The sequence below is a fragment of the Pinus tabuliformis genome, chromosome J (genome assembly GCF_031772625.1).
Source record: "Pinus tabuliformis cultivar Carrire ecotype Pingquan chromosome J, CPIR1, whole genome shotgun sequence".
NCBI lineage: Eukaryota > Viridiplantae > Streptophyta > Pinopsida > Pinales > Pinaceae > Pinus > Pinus tabuliformis.
In genome coordinates, this window is record NC_142295.1 from 324,075,446 (window position 1) to 324,097,309 (window position 21,864).

Below are 21,864 nucleotides of genomic sequence, written 5' to 3' on the forward strand. Positions count from 1 at the left end.
TATTCGGAAACGGGTATTCAGAAAACATGTCCCACGAAACCCTCTCCAGCAACTCTGAAGCTCTGCGTTGACCCTTCTGGCCTTTGCATCAGCCCCAAACCCCTCTGAGGCACCACGCAACCTCTGGGACCCTCTACGTCACTCCATCTGCTATCTGCATGGATGACGCAGTGCCTTTGGCCTTTGTGTTGTCTCTGTTGGGCTCTGTGTAGCCTTCTCTAGTTGTTGCTTCTCGCTCTCTTCCTCTACGCTAGTCTCTCAGCACTGCCTCTGCTTCTCTATGCAGTACTCACTGCCCCTCGCTACTGATCACTGATTCGACTTTGGTTTAGCAACCCCGCTCTAGCAAATCGAATGACCAATCACTCTGGTGTGTTTTCCAACTAACCCTCAAGCCTCCTCTTATACTTTTCCTGTTGGTTCTTCAACGACCAAGATTAAATTTCTAATCAATGGCTAAGATTAGATTTGGCTTGATCCATGACTTTTGGAACCTTCTAACCCAGTTTTATATTAATACCCATTATTATTTTATTTTTCCTAAGTTTAGGCTTAGGAACTCCATTAAAAATATTAATTATTTTAATATCTCCCAAACCGGGTACAATCTGTCCAAACCATTTCTGGGTCTTGGAGATCTCATGTGCTTTAGCCTCTCCACCAATTTTCATGGCGAGAGCACATCCGATGCTACCCCAAATCAACACATATTGTAGCTTCACAATCCCATCCTGCACCAAGTTCCTAATATAGTGGAACTTATTGTTGATATGCTTCGTCCTAGCATGAAACACAGGATCTCTAGACATCTTGATACAACTTTGATTATCACAATTAATCATAGTAGGATCCAGAGGCTTCTCGAACAAATCTGTCAGAAGCTTCCTCAACCATACAGCCTCCTTTCCTACTTCACATGCAGCCACGTACTCTGCTTTAGCACTACTCAAAGCAACAGGATCTTGCTTTCTACTCATCCATGAGATCATGGAAGATCCCAAACTAAAGCATCCACGGTAGTGCTTCTTCCATCGGTCTCACTGCCACCCCAATTAGAATCTGTGAAGCCAATCAACTTGACTTCCTTGCTATTGTACTTTAGGCAGTGATGTATCGTGCCACGAAGATATCTCAATATATGCTTGGCAGCTATCCAGTGATCATGACGAGGCTCCAACTGAAATTGACTAAGGATGTTCACAGCAAAGCATATATCGGCCTAGTATTTACCAAATACATCAGAGAACCTACCAATTGACGATAGGAGGTAGGATCCACGAGAATTGAGTCAGAGCTCCTTAACTTCTTGATATTGGTGATCATAGGATTAGTCATGGGCTTGGAATCCATCATCCCAAATTTCTGCAATAACTTGATGATATACTTTCCTTGCCCCAAATATATCTCCCCGGGATTTTGCCATACTTCTAGACCTAGGTAATAGTGCATCAATCCTAGATCCTTCATCTCAAATTCAGCTGCCAGCATCTTCTTGCATTCTTGTATTCTTCTCTCCACACCTGTAATGAATAGATCATCCACATACAATGGAATAATGATTGGATCACTATTCACAAACTCGATGTAGAGATTTGGATCAATGGAACTCTTCACGAATCCAATTCTTAGAATGTATGCATCCATTCTTGCATACCATGCCCAAGGAGCTTGCTTCAAACCATACAGAGTCTTCTTGAGTCTACAGACATGAATATCTCTACCATTTACCTCAAAGCCTTCTGGTTTCTCAATGTATACTTCCTCATCAATGGTCTCGTTCAGAAACGTTGCCTTCACGCCCATTTGATGGATATTCCATTCCATTGTAGCAGCCAATGAAACCAAAGATCTAATGGTAGTATACCTTGCAGTGGGTGCAAAGGTTTCTTCATAATCTATGCCTTCCTTTTGAGAGAAACCCCTTGCAACAAATATGGCCTTGTATTTATCTATGCTTCCATCAACAGCGTGTTTGATCTTGTAGATCCATTTTGAGGTGACAACCGATTTGTCACTAGGTCTAGGAACGATTTCCCAAACCCCATTCTTCATGATGGATTGATATTCTTCCTACATAGCTTTCTTCCATACTTCTTGATGAGCAACTTCTTCAAATGTAGATGGTTCTGCTTCAATTAGTCTTGTCATATATGCAACATATCCAGAATATCTCTTCAACCTTTTTCTTTCCCTAAAGGTTCCTTTCATAGCTCCATGCCCTTCAACATCTTCAAGAGTAGCTTTTAACCAATTTGGCCTCTTCCTTGTGCTTGGTATGACCACAAGTTGAATAGGCTCACTGGGTCCTTCTTCTTCTTCTTGAATCATAGAAGGGTTGACAGGTTGCACTTCTTCTTCTTCAAATATAGGTAGATCTTTGTCATTGCAATCAATAGGAATATCCTTCGATCTTTTGTAGGCTTGATTCTCATCAAATATAACGTCTCAGCTTACTTCAATGTGTCCCCCTTCCTTGATGTAAATTCTATATGCCTTTGAGGAGAGAATATAGCCAACGAAGATCCCTTTGATGCTTGTAGAATCTAGCTTCTTTCGTTTGTCCTTTGGAATGTGGATGTAGGAAGGACTCCCAAAGATTCAGAGATGGTCCACACTTGGCTTCTTCCCTATGAATGCTTCCTCGGGTGTCATATTATCAAGAATTCTATGAGGACTTCTATTTTGAATATATACGGTTGTCATTGTTGCTTCTCCCCATAGAAATTTTGGTAAGTCTTGATCAAGGAGCATTGTTCGTACACCTTCTTCAATTGTCTTATTCTTTCTTTCGGCCACTCCATTTTGTTCAGGATAGTAGGGAACAATAAGCTCCCTCTTAATTCCTGCTTCTTTACAATATGCAATCAATTCTTTAGAAGTGTATTCCCCACCATTGTCGGATCTCAAAGTCTTTATTTTTCTTTCGGTTAGGGTTTCCACTTCACATCTAAACTCTTTGAATTTCTCAAATACTTCATCTTTTTTCTTGAGAAGGTAGAGCCATGTCTTTCTAGAGTGATCATCAATAAATGTTACATAGTAAAGATGACCTCCAAGTGATTTGTCAGACATGGGCCCACACACATCAGAATGTATGAGGTCTAATATTTCTTTAGACCTTGTTTCACTATTTGAAAATGGTTTTCTTGTATGTTTTCCCAAAGAGCATCCCTTGCAAACTCCTTCACGATCTTCTTTGATATCGGGGATGCCATGAACTAGACGTTTAAGAGAGAATGATCTTGTAGTGAAGATGACCATATCTTCTATGTCATAGCTCCATAGGACAAATTTCCATATGATCTAGGGCTTGAGGATGCCATAGCTCAATAGGACAGATTTCCATATGAACTAGGGCTTGAGGAGGTGGTGTAATGACTCTATATAAACTTCCTTCACGAACTCCAATAACCCTAGCTTTATCAATACTTGAATCTTTTCCCCAAACCAAGACCTTTCCATCAACAAAAGCAACTCTATCCCCTTTATCTTCTAAGCAAGAAATTGAAAGAAAAATCTTTTTCAAACCTGGAACATATAGTATGTTGTTGAGATGTAGTTTTGCTCCATTCTCCAACTTCAAAGATGTTGATCCCAAGCCTCTAACAGCATAGCATTTGTTGTCTACCAATTCCACTGCATGGGAAGATGGTTCCTTTGATAAAGTTTGTAGTTGTTTACTTTCCCCTGTCATATGCCTTGATTCTCCACTGTCAAGGATCCATGCATTATCATCAAGTGACCTTGTAAGTGCAGCTACGAACCCTTGGCTTTTGACCTTGTTGAATAAGTAGTAGACAATCTTCTTGATCCATCTTCCTGTAGAATTGAATCCCATTCTTATCATAGAGGGAGTAATCATTTCCTTCAAGCCAACGAAGTGATCTTCAATCTTCTTCGACCTTAGCTCTGATACCATGTTGAGAAATCAATGCTAGTAGGATTAGGGTTAGATTTCTCTTTCTTGATAATTACTTGTGAATTATGTTCCCTTATTTTACTTATTTGTTATATTATCTTTCATCAAGCAATTACCAAATTATGTGTGCATGAAGATCACAAAAACACAAGACACAAGATGTAGGCACTCTGCTAGGGAAAAACCCCTATCTAGGGGAAAACCCAGTGAAAATCTCTTCCTTCAATAGTTTTTCTTGAGACTCTTCAACCTAGACACAGACCTCCTCCACACCAAGCCAGCCTCTCCTTCTTCGATCCAACCTTTGACCTAGTAGCAGCAACACTTCGACCCTAGCAACTTCGACTTGGCAGCTTTCGACATCAACAACAACTTCAACTTTGACAAGGAGACTTTGATCTCCTAAACTAGCCCACACGAGAGCGAGAGAGAGAGAGAGAGAGAGAGAGAGAGATACCAAAACTTTGATTTTGTCCTTCCCTTCCTTCTTGACCAAACTCGCACTCCTTTTAGCCTCCTTCTTCACCTTCGCACTTTTCCCAACTTCTAGCTCCTAGCTTCAGATATCAAACTGTGTGAGAGAGTGAGATGCTCTAAATGAAGTCAAATGCCTTGTATATATAGCCTTCCAATGAGGTCGAATTGCCTTCCTTGAGGCCGACTTGGTGTGGAGGTTACATAATTCATTTTTGACTCAAAAATAATTATTTTTACATCGTTCGAAAGCCCAAGAAGGGTCTCATAAAATATATAATGACTCTAATGACTCTTTATTAATCCTAGGAGTCCACAATGGGAACTTTGACTAATAAAATGAGGACCCAAGCATGAAACCCATGCTTTAATAAGTCACTGTAACAATAATAAAAATTCTTTTGACAAATACATTTTATGAAGACCGAACCTAGTTACATTTTTTTTCAACATGACGTGTGGGCATTCAGGGTGGAATGTACCACCAAATATATCATAAAACACATATAACAAAGGCTCCATAAAGTGGATCAATCCATCCAAAAATTGAAGTGGAATTCATAAGGGATATCTTAGAACTACTTAATCAATCTTAATATGGATGCAACACTTATGTCATGAGCCAAGGTACCAAGTACATGAATTATGAAGCCAACCAAATTAGCTTGTGGGAATAGCACCAATAAATAAATGAATCAACTTATACACCTTTCATAAAATGATGGCACAACCTCTTCCAAAACCACTTCCACCCTACTCCATGCTACATACACAACAAAGGGAATGACACAGCTTTCATAGCCAAGTAATATCATATGCAAAGGGGATGGCTTAATCCATCTATGAAAAGCTAACCTGTAAACTTGGCTCTGGTGAAGAAAAACAGCACCATAATATGTGAAGCACTCATGATATGTGAATATGAGAACCCACAACTCTAGAATAAAAGGTGGCTAAATAACGAGAAAAAGGCAGCTCTGTAAAAAAAATGTCATATGTATCCCCCCACCCATTTATGAAACGACTCGTGATGACCCACAACTTCATATAACAAGTGTGCCCACCATCTAATATAATCCAAGAATAATATGTGAACAACTGGATACATGATATAATGTCTTAACATGTGCACCCACCATCTATTATTAAACCAAGCATCAAGGCTTATTATGAAGGTAAGGAGACGGCCCCAGCCATGTTAGAAATGGTGATGCCTCAACAAGTGTGACCCCCGCCCCCCGAATGGTAAGTTCCAATGATATATGTTTAAGGTATGTCATGATAAAGAGGTGGCTCATCATCATTAAAATAATAACCCACCTCTACACATGTGCCAATATATCCCTAAGAAATAATAGATCGAGTGAGCAAAGGGAATATATGCCAAGCGTTCTCTTCAAATGCAGTCCCAATGACCATAGGAATATATCAATGAGTGCTAGGGAACCTCAACAAATAAGCTCAAACATTATCCCACCAAGGTCTAACCAGGTGCCAAGTGGTGGTCAACAAAATAAGAGAAGCGGCACACCTGAAACACCCCTCCTACTATCAAGTGGGTTAGGTGCACTCCTGAATGCCTATGGCTTCTGACTCTATAACTTGGATTATTTTTTATTAAATTACAGTTTTTTTCTTCAGAAGAATAAAATTAAAGAAAAGAAAAAAAACACACTCCTAGTGAAAAACCAAGATAACACCCTTATGCCATGTCACTATCAAACCTTCAATAATCGCTAGGGAACTAACCCATAAAATTCATAACGTCACCTTAAATGCCCAACCTCTTGGGAGGCTAGATCCATCATACACAACCATAGGTGTAGTACTCTTTAAACATGATAACGATATGATCAATAACAACATCATGATATTAAGAACAGTCACATGAAGTAAAGTGTAAGCATCATCACCAAGCACTAGCACACTGATCCATCAACCATATATATGCTACCATGAAGAGAGAACCAATGGATGAGCCTCAACCACTGATCACACAAGGCAGTCATAAGCCTCATCCAATTCAAAGTACTAAAGCAAACCAATCAAAGTACCATAGTTGTGAAGCTATCATCCCACATACTCCTTGAATGTGTGATAAAAACCACACATGCAATCCTAATGTAGTACGAGGGGTGACACACTTAATGCAGTCCTTCAAAGAATTTAACAGCTATTTGCGGAAAAACATTCCAAGAAAGCAACAGTATATCGTGTGCCACAAGCTTTGGTCCTTGGAGCTTTGTCGCCTAAGAACAATTGTATAAGTTAAGATATTGAATGGAGGCTAATCCATTAGTCAAATATAGCTCAGTAAGTCAACCATTCCATTGATGAACAAACTTACTTGAACTGAATTTAGATAACAACTAATAGTTATACAACAAAAATAATTGTTAATAGTTTACCCTTTCTCTCCCATTTCTTCTATTTCATAATGCCAATAAAAAGGGGATGGTGAGCACATAGAAAAGGCAAGAAAAGTGAATAGCACCTGAATCTTTGATAGGAAAGGACTCTCATCAATTTCTTGAAAACTTGATAGTTTTACAACCTCCTTTTCTGCATTTGATACTTCTGTAGGTGAAGGTTGAGCTAGATCTTCCTGGACAGGTAGTTCTGACAGCAGAACATGATCTACATATAACAAAAAATTAGGCCCCAGTTATAAGTACTCCATCTTTTAACAATAACTTGCTTGACTGACATGCAGATGCAGTCTTAATTGAAAAGCATAACCCATAAAGACAAAAAGCAAAAGACACGCTTTTGATTCTGCTCAAATTTCGTTTCAGTTCCACAGCATTACTTGTTTAGCAAATTAAAGGCAGAAACTATATGCAATGCACTTTGTACAAGAACAGATCTGAGGGCTGTATGTAACAGTAATACCATACGGGGCTAGCTGGACCCAAACTATATGACTGCCTTCAAAATATTAGCCCTAGGCTGTACTGAAACCATGAGAACACCATCTATACACTAGCTATGTGGCAACATGTATTCTGTTCAAGAAAGAAGGCCAGATGAAAGAACGTTCAAACTAAACAGTCACCTCATCCACCATAACTATGAAAGAAGGGTGGGCACAGAGAAATCTCAGTGAAATTTTGTCAATTGATGTACATTGATGGGATTCCTGATAATACTATCCCAAAAGTTAGTCCTGGCGGATAAGTCACCTGATACAAATCCATGTGATATTCTGCTGTGTGGATTCTTTCAATAAGGCATTTTAACTCAAAAGCATCTGATATTTCAGTAAGAAATATATGTTAAAATCTAATGGGTTAGTGACCACCTGATGCAACATAGGGTTAAGAGCAGCAATTTCTAATGCAACAACTTCAACAAATCCAATAATAACAGCAACATATCTCAGCAGCAGTTCCATTCAATCAGCCAACATTTCAACTGCATCCAAAACCCTAGCTAGGGCATCCACAATCAACAACGAACCCTAAACAACAATAACGACCTTGCAAGACATCACACCAGTGACCAAGCTACTTCCATTTGCCCCAAAGACTTGACAACAAGCCAATATCACCAATAAGTCCACCCTTGATCTCCCACTTTCATCACACAAGTCTTCTAGGAGATTCTCCAAGCTTACATCACACAAGTCTTCTAGGAGATTCTCCAAGCTTTGCATCGCACAAGCTATTGGTTTTCTTCACTCCTCTAGCAATCATGTCTTACTCAAGGCTTTACACTACTCAAACGCTAGGCCTTCTTGCATCACACAAGTACAAAGACTCCAAGATAAACCTTAGTGCTAGCATTCCAAGCTTCTTGTCCATCCTAGTGTTTGCATCCCACCAACCCCAGGTCTTTTTCTCTAGCATTACACAAGCACCAAGGCATCTAGACAATTTTACAATGAACCATAGGCTCCAAGTCTTCTTCAAGCTAAGCATCACACCAAGATCCAAGACTCCTCATAAGTGCATGCCCATAAATACGCGGCCTTGGCACACTTCACGAGGAGTTGGATTCAGTCATTGAGGTTCGCTGTTTCATGCACATTCTTTGAGGGCACCCTTGTTTTAAGGGGTTGTTTTAACAAACACGCCAACCTTGCACATATATCTATCGTTGGTGATTATAGCAATGGACAAGAATTGTTGTTGAAATTTCTAAACGTTACTCATTAGAAATCCCTATTGCATTATCTGGGTTATTTCCCCTGCTTTTTTATTCCTTAACAAGTTATTTATTCATATAAATACTGAAAATAATCACAAATACAACCTCAACTCATATAAAGATCATCAACTGAAATAATAGACAAACACACAAGGGACACCATTATTTTTGGACAATCTGAGGGTTTTATTATTATGCAAATTTCTTGAGTACAACTAGGGTGCCAAACTGGCTCACCCAACAGAGATTTCTACACGGCAGTAATACCTCTTCTCGGAAGCAGATATTCAGCTTCTCAGCACTACTCTACCCCACGAAAAATCCTTCTGGTGCTTCTCCAAGGCTCTGCGTAGCTCTGGAACCCCCTGCGTCAGCCCTTTGCCTCTCTGCATCAGCTCTCTGACCTTCTGTGTCACCCACGCAGGCCTGTCAGCCTCTACGCAGTCTCTAGTTGCCTCTACGTAGCTCCTACTGCCTCTGCATAGCCTCCTCAATCACTGCACTGGCCCTCTGGCTCTATCTCTACCTCTCTGCTATGTACTCATTGCCCCTCGTTGCAACTCAGATCACTTGATCGAATTTTCTCAGCAAACCCTACTCCAGAAAATTGAACTGACTAATCAATCTTGGTGTGCCTCCAACTGACCCTCAAGCCTCTTCTTATACTTTTCCTGTTGATGATTCAACGGCTGAGATTAAGTCCCTAATCAACAGCTAAGATTAGATTTGGTTTGATCCTCGTTATTTATAACTTTCTAACCCATATTATATTAATACACATTAATATTTTTATTTTCCTAAGTTTATACTTAGGAACCCCATTAAAAATATTAATTATTTTAATATCTCTCCATTCGGGTGGAATCTCCCCAAACAATTTCTGGGTCTTGGAGATCTCATGTGCCTTAGCCTCTCCACCAATTTTCATGGCTAGAGCACATCCGATGCTACCAAAAATCAACAATTGTTACATAGGCTAAGTGTCAATCATGCAAGAGTCATCCAAAACCTCTCCAAGTACTTTCTCACTTTATCAAGTGACTTTTACGACTCTTTCCTAAGTCTAACTCAGGAAAAGCACATTAATTAATTAATTAATTGATGTTTCATATAAGGCTAAGGTTTTTGAAAGAAAAGTGAATTATTCATTTTAGTGAATTAATTTTCACCTCTATCGTTGATCTCAAGTGGGTTAGGATTTAATCCTAGCCATCTACCACTTTTGTGATCAGGGTTAGGGGTTTAGCTCAATGAAAAATTATAAAAAAAATCCTAAGGAGAGGAAGAAGACACATCATAATCATCAAGAGAATGATTTCCTCAAGTGAAGAGCGTGACATTTAGGGCTAAGTGGAAAGAACTGTTGTATTAGGAAGTTCCAAAGAAGGAAACTTGTGGAGGTCGAGTTACCGAGCACCAAATTTGCAGAGAGCCGAGACCTAGTTCACACGAGTTGAGGGCTTGTGCAAGGAGGTTGTATGACTTACAGCTTGTCTTGGTTCAGTGAGTTGTCTGTGCATGAGCCATACGAGGGGTGGCTAGGAGAGAGGAAAGCCAAGTTTGCAGATTGGAATTTTTCAATGAGCCGAGTTTTACCAGGTTCTATTGTTGTATAGAATTTTGTAATTCTATATGGATCATGTTCCCTATAAGGAGACCTTATTTATTCTAAGAAATAAAAGGGAAGGATAAATTGGAGGGTTTATAATTTTATATTGTGTGATTGATTTTATACTCGTGTTTTTGTTGCAAATTTTGTTAAATACAAATGCATTTATATTTAGCAATTTCAAAAAATAATTTATTGGGATAAATAATAAAAAAATTGGGTATAAAAAATTGCTTGGAATATAAATCAAATCTAGTATTCAAGAATTTAATATGGTATCAAAGCTATAAACTTTGAAGGAGTGGGAGATTGATTTGCCATAGGTATACAACAGATAAATTTCCAACTGTAAATTTTTTTCTTTGGATGAGTATTTGATTTGGGAGGATGGCTAAAACTGGGTTGAGATTTGAAGACCACTTTGAAGGGTGCATCCAACTATAGCCGTTGGAAAGAGAGGATAGCATTGGTATCGATGGACAATGGCATTTGGGAGTTTGCTATACAAAAACTCATCCCTCCCACCAATGTTATGCAATTAATCATCCATAATCAAAAAGATGTGAAAGTCAGAGGATTATCCTAGATGCAGTGAAGGATCATATGATCCCTCATTTAGCCAGAAATAAGACTGCCATGGAAATGTGGGAGGTGTTACCCACCAAAAGTGGGTACCCCTAAGCTTTTCTCCTAGTCGTCTTCTTCCAACCGGCAATCACAGCCCGTCACAGCCACTTTGTAGCCAATGTGATGTACCACTTTATCTCGGCCACTTGCACCAGTTGCATGTTTCCTCGCCCATTTGTCAAGAGCACATGTTAGAAGGTGAGCAATCTGACCCAAAAGGTATGTCATTCATTATGCAACCGGGTGCTTATGCTTGTTTTTCCATTTGGACATTTTGGCATAGATTATTGAGTAACTTGGAAGAAGGAAGGGCTTTGATCATTGTTTTGTTCCCTCGCCTTAAATGGGGGGTTAATCCTCAATCCTAGTCCAGTGGAATCTCCCCTATTGGCTTATGGCTTTCGGAAGGGCACTTCTTGGGAAACCCCAATTTGTAGAGTGGTCCCATTCTCATGGGGGGTTAATCCTCAATCCTAGTCCAGTGGAATCTCCCCTATTGGCTTATGGCTTTCGAAAGGGCACTTCTTGGGAAACCCCAATTTTGTAGAGTGGTCCCATTTTCTCGTTCAATATTTTTCACTCCACTCCGAACATTTCAAGCCTTATTCCACTGTTTCTCTTCTCTGGGTCCACATGACCAGTGGGTCCATGGGGCAATGGCATACCCACTCCCTTTGTCCACACATTTAGGTCGGGCAAGAAACATTGCCCGAGAGGTTGATGCAGCTAAAAGAAAGTTTAAATCATATCATGGCCACAAGCAAGAAACAAAAGAAAAAGAAAATCATAAAATGCATAAGATGGTCAGGACATTAAATAAAGCACGTGGGAAAAAACCAAACTTGAGCTCTACCCTTTATCATTATGGCCATCACCCTAGTTCCTAGGGCCAATGATTTCCCCACCACATCATAAAAGGAACCCATGCATGTCTCAACCCCTGGTTAGTGATGAATTGCCCCACCTTTAAGCAAGTAATAACTTCTATACATCATTCACAACATGCTGTCATTTCTTGAAGCTTCGAACAGTGATACAAAGAAAAATCAAGAAAAAGCAAAGAGCGGATAAAGAGGGGTGGAAAAACAAAGGTTGGGATAACTCATGCAACCACGATTGCTCCCTCCTCACATATGTATACCCAATATGTGGACTTCCTCATTATTGTTACCCCTTGGCTCATGGTATTTAGCTCCGAGACCCCCATATCCCCATCCATTCCATCATTATTCATATGCCACCTATTGATTGAAAGATGTACCAGGGACATGTCTTTCCCTTTAGGGGTTGGGAACACCTAATAGGGTCATCTATTAGCCACTCCTACCTAGGAAAGTAACACTATTACATGATCAAAGCCCCAAATTTGGAAGAGAAGCCCTATATGAAGTCTCAATTTTCCCTTGACTAACAAGCTTGGTTCACTTAGATGGACAAATGATTTATTGTACCTGATGATGAAGACGCAGCATTGGACAAGAGGTTTTCATTGTGGAAGGTAACACTATTACTAGATCCTAGGTCCACTATAGGAGCATATGACACCCTATAGGTAAAGCATTGAGAGGCATGCAACTCCTATCACTTGCAGAGCATCATTCCATTCCATGGGCAACTACAACACCCTAGCAATCTATGCTTTGCCCCACATTATTCATGAGATGGTGCACTTGAACAAGCATGCCCCCAGTCGACTTAGCAGTGCGTACAAGTTGTCGCAATTGATCCCAGATGAGGTTGGCAGGCTAATCTATCACCAGGAGATCCATGAGACCCATTTGGTGACCCAAACACAAAACTAGGGTCCACAAGATGATTTGCAGAGAGATATATATTGAGAAATCTAGGGGCAGCAAGTGTAGGTGATTTCTCTTACAATGATAATTGTTTGTGATGTATTTTTACTTCATTTCATTAGCTTCTTCTTTATCTTGATTATTATTAGTATTCACTATCATCAAACAGCTACCAAATCATAAATAACAATGAGACAAAGGACACAAGATATAGGTGATCAGCCAGGGCCAAAACCTCTCCAACTTGAGAGGAAAACCCAAATGAATTCTTCTTCTTATAGAATCTTCAAGTGACGAATTCCAAGACCAAGACCCTTGACCTATTAACCTCTCCAAGACCAAGTCACAAGGCTTCCTTGAAGTAGTTCTTCTTCCTTGAGTCAATGCTAGTCAAACTGCTTGCTTCACCAAGAATCTCGGCTTCTCTTCATATTTCAGCCTATTACCACAGACTTGCAATTCTCGACCTCTTTAGAAAACCCTAATTGCAGCACGTGCAGGGTATAGACAAAGATACGATCCCTTGATTTCCTTCGCTTGGATAGTATGACCTTCTCCTGCAATTCAGCTTGATGGATGTCTTGTTATCTTCCTTGATTCGGTCTCCTAGGACAGTTGTGATAACTCGGCTTCTTGAGCAGCAGATGGTACTACTCTTCTTCCCACATGTGGGAGATATTAGCCCAAAACTATTAAAATTGGCAACTAGAGCCAAACTCCATGTGGGTCATCTTATTTATGGCAGCTGATATTTTTCTTGGATCCCTCTCATCGAGAGGGGTATAGGATTGATCTAAAGATCGTCCGATTTCGATAAGTATTCATGGAGATAAGAATTATTTGTGTTATGGGACAATTCGTCAAGGTCGGTCAGCAACCAAATAAAACCCACATGTGCTCAACGTTTTAGTATAAAAGGAGGTGACTTGATAGTCATTTCTACACACACTTCACTCTTGATTTTCTCTCCACTTGTTCTGGGTTTTAGTGGCAAGAGAAATCTAGATGACGAAGCCCTAGATGCAGGAGGAAAGGAGACTAAGGGAGCTGCCCTAGAGATGATGCCCTAGCAAGGAAAACGCAGTCCTAAGAAGCATGCCCTAGTCGCAGTCCTAAGGAGGATGCCCTAGCCACAGTCCTAAGGATGGTCTAGCCACAATTCAAGGGAGGAGAACCCTACTTCTATATGTTGCCCAACCTGCCCTCTACAATACCTAGAGGAGAGATATAGCAGGCCTATTCATGCTGCCCAAATAAGCAAGTGCCCTAGCCGCAGTTAGGAAAATAGGTCAGCGAGTTTGAAGGGACGTTTTCAGGTAACCGAGTGCTGGAAGGAGGGCCGAAGTACCATGCTGGAGGGCAGCAATAGTAAGGGACTGTTCTAGGCTAGTAAATGCAGGGATTCCTCCTAAAACAGGCCAAGTAAGGGATTGTTCTGTTGTGACAAGGCCGCAGGCCTGTAGGTGCTGTTTTGAGGGTCAAACAAATAGTTGTAGGTGCCTCCTCAAACAACGAGGTCACATAACTTGAAGAGAAGAGGAGGCCGCATAAATTAAAGGTGCGTTTTGGGCATGATTGTTGGGTTGTTGTAGGTTACAGTGGGAGCCCTAACCAGTGACCAAAACACTGCCCATACACAGAAGTGCAACAGTATGCTAACTTGTGCTTTGACTTGTTTGATTGGAGAGGTCTCTTCATTGATGAGGAGATTCTATATACTGCCACATAGGAGTAGCAATGTGCTAGTAATGGGACAACAACAATAACATGTGGGAGCAATGGCACAATGGGACAACAACAATAACATGTGGCAGCAATGGCACAATGGGACAGCAGCAATAACATGTGGCAGCAATGGCACAATGGGACAGCAGCAACAGCAAGGTGCAGCAAGCACATGGTGGCAAGCATGGTGCTGCAAGCACATTGGGACAGCAGTATAACAAGCAAGGTGCAGCAAGCACATGGTGGCAAGCATGGTGCTGCAAGCACATGGGACAGCAGTGGCAAACATGGTCCAGCAATGGCACATGATGCAATACAGTGATGGGTACTGTTATGATTGGTGAAGCATGATGAGATGAAATATAGTGATGGTGGGTGCAGCATGGTGCAGCACAGTGAGGTGCAGCATGATGATGAGAAGCAGCACAATGATAGGTGCGACATGGTGATGGAGTCACCTGGGAGAATCAGTTAAAGAAGCATGTCTTCAATTGAGTTCAGCTACCTCATGTATCATCTACTTAGAGATGATCTATGCTCTTACTCAGACAAGTCAAAGTGTTGACTTCTGTTGTATATGTACTATCTCTCTGACTCTGTTGAACTATTGAAGAACATATAAGAAGAATTAATCAAGGGTTCCCCACATTGGGGTTTGTCCCTGGCTAGCACCACATCTTGTGTCCTCTTGTCTTGGCTTGTCTTTTGCGATTTATGTTTATGTTCTATCTGTAATTTACTATTATGCTAACGTGATTGATAATCTGGAAAAGATATTGAGCTAACTGTGAAAATTGAAATAAATTGCTCTAAGCATAGAACATACCTAAAATTAACATGGTATCAGAGCTGAGGTGAAGACAAAGCCCAAGCAAGAGTGAAAGAGAAATCACTGAAGACAATTGGGAAAGGACAAAAGGCTCAATGGGTTCCTCATCCCTCTTCAAATTCACCAAGGGTGAAGTCGAAGCAGAGAATGTTATCAGAATGGTGCAGTGGAAGCTTCTGATGGCCTACCTTAAGATCACTTCAATGGGAACTCTGGATCTAAGGGTGGAAGGAAAGGCAGATTCCTTGTTTGTAATAAGTTCGGCCATTATACGAGGGAGTGTCCAAATGGTAGGGACACATCACTTGCTGATGATATTCATTCCAGGGACATCTTCAATGATCGGAGGAATGACAGGTAATGCAGATCATCAAGGAAATAGCCGACTCTTCGAAGAAAGCAAGGAACCCCATGTATGAAGAACCAAATGTTGTTTCTAATAAGATAAAGAAGCATTATCTTATATTGGTCCTCTCCTCCAGACTCTTTGGGAATCTGGCTTATTAATTGTAGTGCTTCAAGGCACTTCATTGGATAGAAGGGTGCTCTCTCTAATTTCGTAAATATGGAAACAATCATGGGATTATACTTGGATTCAATGTCACCTATCTTGGAAAGGGTGTAGGGAATCTTACCCCTCAATTAAATGAGGGTAACTCGATTCATTTACAAGAATCTCTTTTATGTACCTGATCGCGAGAAGAACCTGGTGTCCATTTCGGCAATGGAAGTCAAAAGGTTTCAGGGTGACAATCATCAATGGAAAGGTACGTGTTTGAAAATAGAATTTTCAAAGATGCTTTTACTCATGGGTTCAGGGTTGGCAATTTGTATCAAGTTGTAGGATGGTCCATTGGGGACCATGTCAGTGGACACATCTCATCTATAGCACCAAAGATCTACTTATTATGGGGCCCTACCCGATGTAAATCAGATGGTGATAGGGATGCCTGAATTCAAGAAGAGCATGAAGGTACATGTCCGAGATGTATCGAAGGAAAATCTTACAAGGGTACCATTCCCCTCATGTAGCAGGTCCACAGGTTTGGAACAACCCCAGGGATTTGAGATTCATGATCTGGAATCTCATGTATGTAGGTGGAAGAAAGTCCTTTATGGCTTGAAGCAAAACACCCCGGGCTTAGTATGAGAGGATTGATAGCTGTCTGATGAAGCTGAGATTCACTAGAAGTGAAGCCGATCCAAACCATTGCTTGAAGGTTGTGTATGATAGACCTCTCATACCGACACCTTCTGGAGATGACCTCTTTCTGACAGGTGCAGAGCCTCTCATTTGCAAAAGTAAGAAGGAGTTGGATTCCGGATTTGGAATGGTAAACTGCAAGATCGTGACTACCTCGATGGATCTTAACTTTCAGAAGTTATGTGGTAGGGATGCCGGCCCTGATTTGGGAAATGCCTTTGAGTTTCATAAACTCATTCTAGCATTGATGTTCTTGGTGAACTCCCATCCGGATATATGTTTTGCAGTTAGCATGTTGAGCTCATATGTGGTTGACTCTCACTAGATTAGTAACAAGAATCTTCTGAGATATCTTCGAGGCACAATCTCTCATGGATTAAGATACACTGTCGAAAATGTGAAGTTGCATGACTATTTGAATGTTGACTGGGCAGGTAGTGTGGAGGATCGCAAGAGCACTTCTGGGTGTTGGTTCTCTTTGGGTTCTGCTCGATATCCTGGATGAGCAGGAAGCAGGAGATGGTTGCTTTGAGCACCGATGAGACCAAATACATAGCTACGAGTATGACCTCGTGTGAAGCTGTCTGGTTGTGGAAGCTCTTCAATGAGTTGTTTGTACACATGATGGATACCACCGTGACCTTCTGTGTCAACCAAAGGCGGATTCGATTGTTGAGAAATCCCATATTCTATGATTGCTCCAGCATATAAACATCAGATACTACCTTATCTGGGATATGGTACATCAATGAGCAAGAAGGCTCCATCGAATTGGGACTGATGTGCAAGTCACAGACATTCTGTCGAAGCCCCAAGGAAAGGTCAAATTTGTGACTTTCTGAGACCCTCTTATGAGGGTCCTGTATGATGCATGCATTGAGCTTTGGGAGCTTCGAGGGGCTTGGGGCACTACTCGGAGCAACAAGCGACCATAGGGCAACTCACCCTCCCCTAATGGTGCGCTGTGTACAGGGTGAATGGTTCAATCTTCCCCTATGATACCCCGTGGCGAGTTATGGACAGGATGAGTGGTTCTCCTATCGAGGCATCCTACCCATGCAATCTGGGACTCATGGGAAGTACCTCTCATCTGGCCAATGAGTAGGGAAATGGGGTTAGGGACCATAGTAGTACTATCGATGGACGCATCGTTGTATCTACCATACTCCCTATGCTAGGATGACCTCCATTGATCTGGATCAATATGAGTGGTTTGAGACACTCTCTTTTGATATTGATCTGGGATCAATTCGAACTGACTTAGGGTCAGTAAGAATGATATGACTCACTCTATTTTGGAACTGGTCTGGGATTAGTAAGAGTGGGTATGACACACTCTCTTCATATGGAATTTACTTCGGTCAGTAGAGAATGGAATGAGACATTCTCGATCAATTCTTCTTCTTCATGGTTCAACAAAGTAGAGCAGAGCATAGCAGTGCAGGGCACTGATGGTAGAAATAGTACAGTCTGGCAGAAGGATCAACAGATGGAGTTCTCCCTAGTTGAGAGGGAGTGTTAAAATTGGCAACTAGGGCCAAATTCCATGTGGGTCATCTTATTTACGGCCGCTGATATTTTTCTTGGATCCCTCTCATCAAGAGGTATAGGATTGATCTAAAGATCATCCGATTCCAATAAGTATTCATGGAGATATGAATTTATTTGTGTTATGGGACAATTTGTCAAGGTCGGCCAGCAACCAAATAACCCCCACATGTGCTCAACGTTTTAGTATAAAAGGAGGTGACTTGATAGTCATTTCTACACACAGTTCACTCTTGATTTTCTCTCCACTTGTTCTAGGTTTTAGTGGCAAGAGAAATTTAGATGATGAAGCCCTAGATGCAAGAGGAAAGGAGACTAAGGGAGATGCCCTAGAGATGATGCCCTAGCAAGGAAAACGCAATCCTAAGAAGGATGCCCTAGCTGCAGTCCTAAGGATGATCTAGCCACAATTCAAGGGAGGAGACCCCTACTTCTATACGTTGCCCAACCTGCCCTCTACGTTGCTTAAAGGAGAGATATAGGAGGCCTATTCATGCTGCCCAAATAAGCAGGTGCCCTAGCCGCAGTTAGGAAAACAGGCCAGCGAGTTTGAAGGGACATTTTCAGGTAACCGAGTGCTGGAAGGAGGGTCGAAGTACCATGTTGGAGGGCTGCAATAGTAAGGGACTATTCTGGGCTAGTAAATGTAGGGATTCCTCCTAAAACACGCCGAGTAAGGCACTGTTCTGTTGTGACTAGGCCGCAGGCCTATACGTGATGTTTTGAGGGTCAAACAAAGAGTTGTAGGTGCCTCCTCAAATAGCGAGGCCACATAACTTGAAGAGAAGAGGAGGCCGCATAAATTAAAGGTGTGTTTTGGGCATAACTGTTGGGTTGCAGTAGGTTACAGTGGAAGCCCTAACCAGTGACCAAAGCACTGCCCATAAACAAAAGTGCAAAAGTATGGTAACTTGTGCTTTGACTTGTTTGATTGGAGAGGTCTCTTCATCGATAAGGAGATTCTATATATTGCCACATAGGAGTAGCAATGTGCTAGTAATGGGACAACAACAATAACATGTGGGAGCAATGGCACAATGGGACAACAACAATAACATGTGGGAGCAATGGCACAATGGGACAGCAGCAATAACATGTGGCAACAATGGCATAATGGGACAGCAGCAATAACACGTGGCAACAATGGCACAATGGGACAGCAGCTATAGCAAGGTGCAGCAAGCACATGGTGGCAAGCATGGTGTTGCAAGCACATTGGGACAGCAGTATAACAAGCAAGGTGCAACAAGCACATGGTGGCAAGCATGGTGCTGTAAGCACATGGGACAGCAATGGCAAACATGGTCCAGCAATGGCACATGATGCAGTACAGTGATGGGTACTGTTATGATTGGTGAAGCATGATGAGATGCAGCATAGTGATGATGGGTGCAGCATGGTGCAGCACAGTAAGGCGCAGCATGATGATGAGAAGCAGCACAATGATACGTGCAGCATGGTGATGGAGTCACCTCGGAGAATCAATTAAAGCAGCATGTCTTCAATTGAGTTCAGCTACCTTATGTATCATCTACTTAGAGATGATCTATGCTCTTACTTAGATAAGTCAAAGTGTTGACTTCTGTTGTATATGTACTATCTCTCTCTCTTTGTTGAACTATTGAAGAACATATAAGAAGAATTGATCAAGGGTTTCCCCACATTGGGGTTTGTCCCTGGGTAGCACCACATCTTGTGTCCTCTTATCTTGGCTTGTCTTCTACGATTTATGTTTATGTTCTATCTGCAATTTACTATTATGCTAATGTGATTGATAATCTGGAAAAGATATTGAGCTAACTGTGAAAATTGAAATAAATTGCTCAAGCATAGAACATACCTAATATTAACAAAAACAAACCCAAAACACTTCGGCTTCTTTTCTTCCTTTCTTCGTTTGGATGAGAGGCTTCCTTCTCTCTCTTCTTCGCACTTCTTATTGTATTTCAGATGCTTGATCGATGCCCTACAAGTGAGGTTGAATCCTCCTATATATAGTAGTATGTCCATGTAGAATAAGCCAACTTTTGCTTGAGATTAGGCCGACATCTCCTTCTAGAATAGTCTCTATCTTCCTTGGAAGGTCGACTTGAACCAAGGCTTGTGACAAGGTCTTGGAGGGTTAATGACTCAAACAAATTCTCTTTTTACAATATGTAATATTCCCAAATGGGCCTTCAATACATGAAATTGACTCACTAGACTTTATGACTTGATGACCAAACCTAATAGCTCACAATGGGAGTTTCATCTAGAAAATAAAATTCCTTGATCATGAAACCCACGACACAAGCATTACAAAATAATTTTATTTTTCTTCTTTACATCAATTACATAAAATCATGATTACACATGTCATTATGAAGAACGAACCTAGTTACATATTTCAACAATCTAGGGAGCCAACCCCTAGAGGATGATTTATGGATACCTTTACACTTGACTTGGCACTAGAGCAGCCCAACGCTTTCCCTATAAAGGCCTAGGCAAGCATGACGTTAGCATTTTGGCCTATTTTGTTGGCTAACTTTTATGTTTTGCAGTGGCTATGAGGTTGGCTACAGTTGGAGGCCATTACAGATAAAGAAATGATGAGGATGGCCCTAAATGGCTTCACTAAGCCATCGGCTCCCTTTGTCAAATGCATTGTGGCACAAGAAAAACTTCCTAACTAGGAGATATTTTGTGATGATTTCATCTAATAGGAGATTTGAGAGGAATCTTTCCATTGAGGCTAACACAGAGATTTGAGAGGAATCTTTCCATTGTGGCCAGCACAGGGGTGATAATGAGAACATTGCCCTTGCCAATTAAGTAAGGAAGGACAAGGGGAAGACTTAGAAGAATACTAGTGGGCAAGCCACCTCTTAGGATGGAAAGAAGAAAGACATGAGCAAGGTCAAATTCTTTTCTTGTCACAAGACTAGCCATTATGTGTGTTAGTCTCTGAACAAAAAGAAGGGCAAGAGAAAGGCACAATAAGTTGCAACATCAACAAACACACAGGTTAGTGATTTTTCCACCAAGTTTGAGAAAGACTTCTCGTTGGTGTCTTGTCTTTCTGGCACTATAGCAAAGGGTGCATGGTTTGAGGGCAGTGGTGCTTCTCAACACATGAGAGGATCATAGGAGTTATTCACCAATATTTCATACAGAGGCTCAGAACTGCATGCAAAGCTTGGTAACAATGCCAAGTGTGTTATAAAGGGTGTTGGGACCATTCAGTTTCAGCTGTAGTCATGAGGTCCCTTGAAGGTGACAGATGTGTTATATATTTGAGGGCTAACCAAGAACCTACTAGCAGTCTCAATCATGGAGGAAAAATGAGGTCTATTTTCAGGATGGAAAAGTACCAGTCAAGTCGAGAGCTTCCAATCCAAGCTCAAAACAAGTAATTGGAAGCAGAGAGGATAACTTGTATATGTTGAAGGCTCAAACTATACATGCCCTGGTTCATGACAGTGGCAACTTGTGCAAGTTATGGCACAAGAGGATGGATTTCTTGCATCACATAGCATTACCAATATTGAGGGAGAATGTCACTTGTCTGTTCGAGTTCAGTGTAGAGTAGCAAGGCATGCACAAGGGATTTGCACTTGGTAAGTATGCCAAGACTACCATCCTAGCAATGATAGCAAGTCCAAGGGAGTGTTGGATCTGGTGCATTCAAACATGTGTTGACCTATGTTATTGGAATCTTTGAGTGGTTATAGTTTACTATGTGACCTTTATTGATGATTTCTCCGAGAGGACATCAATCTACTTCATGAAGACCAAGGAAGAGGTCTTTAGCTAGTTTTGAGAGTTTAAGGCTCTTATGAAAAACCAAAATGGGAGGAAGGTTAGAGTTATAAGGTCAAACAATAGGGGTGAGTATGCCTCCAACAACTTCAAGAATTTCTACAAGGAGGCGGGAATTAAGAAGTTGACGGTACCTTACAACCTACAATAAAATGGGGTTGCCAAGAGGAAGAACAAGGCCAT

General features: G+C 41.1%; 1 protein-coding gene across 2 annotated transcripts in view; it reads right to left on the reverse strand.

The window, feature by feature from the left end:
• The window catches only part of LOC149227062 (Prefoldin chaperone subunit family protein), a 339,403-nt gene that overhangs the window by 94,400 nt on the left and 223,139 nt on the right, over positions 1-21,864 (reverse strand). For both annotated transcript variants that reach the window (XM_089377683.1, XM_089377682.1), the window contains exon 9: positions 6,888-7,030. In XM_089377683.1, coding sequence (XP_089233809.1) covers positions 6,888-7,030 — 143 coding nt within the window. The remainder of the gene's footprint in view (positions 1-6,887; positions 7,031-21,864) is intronic.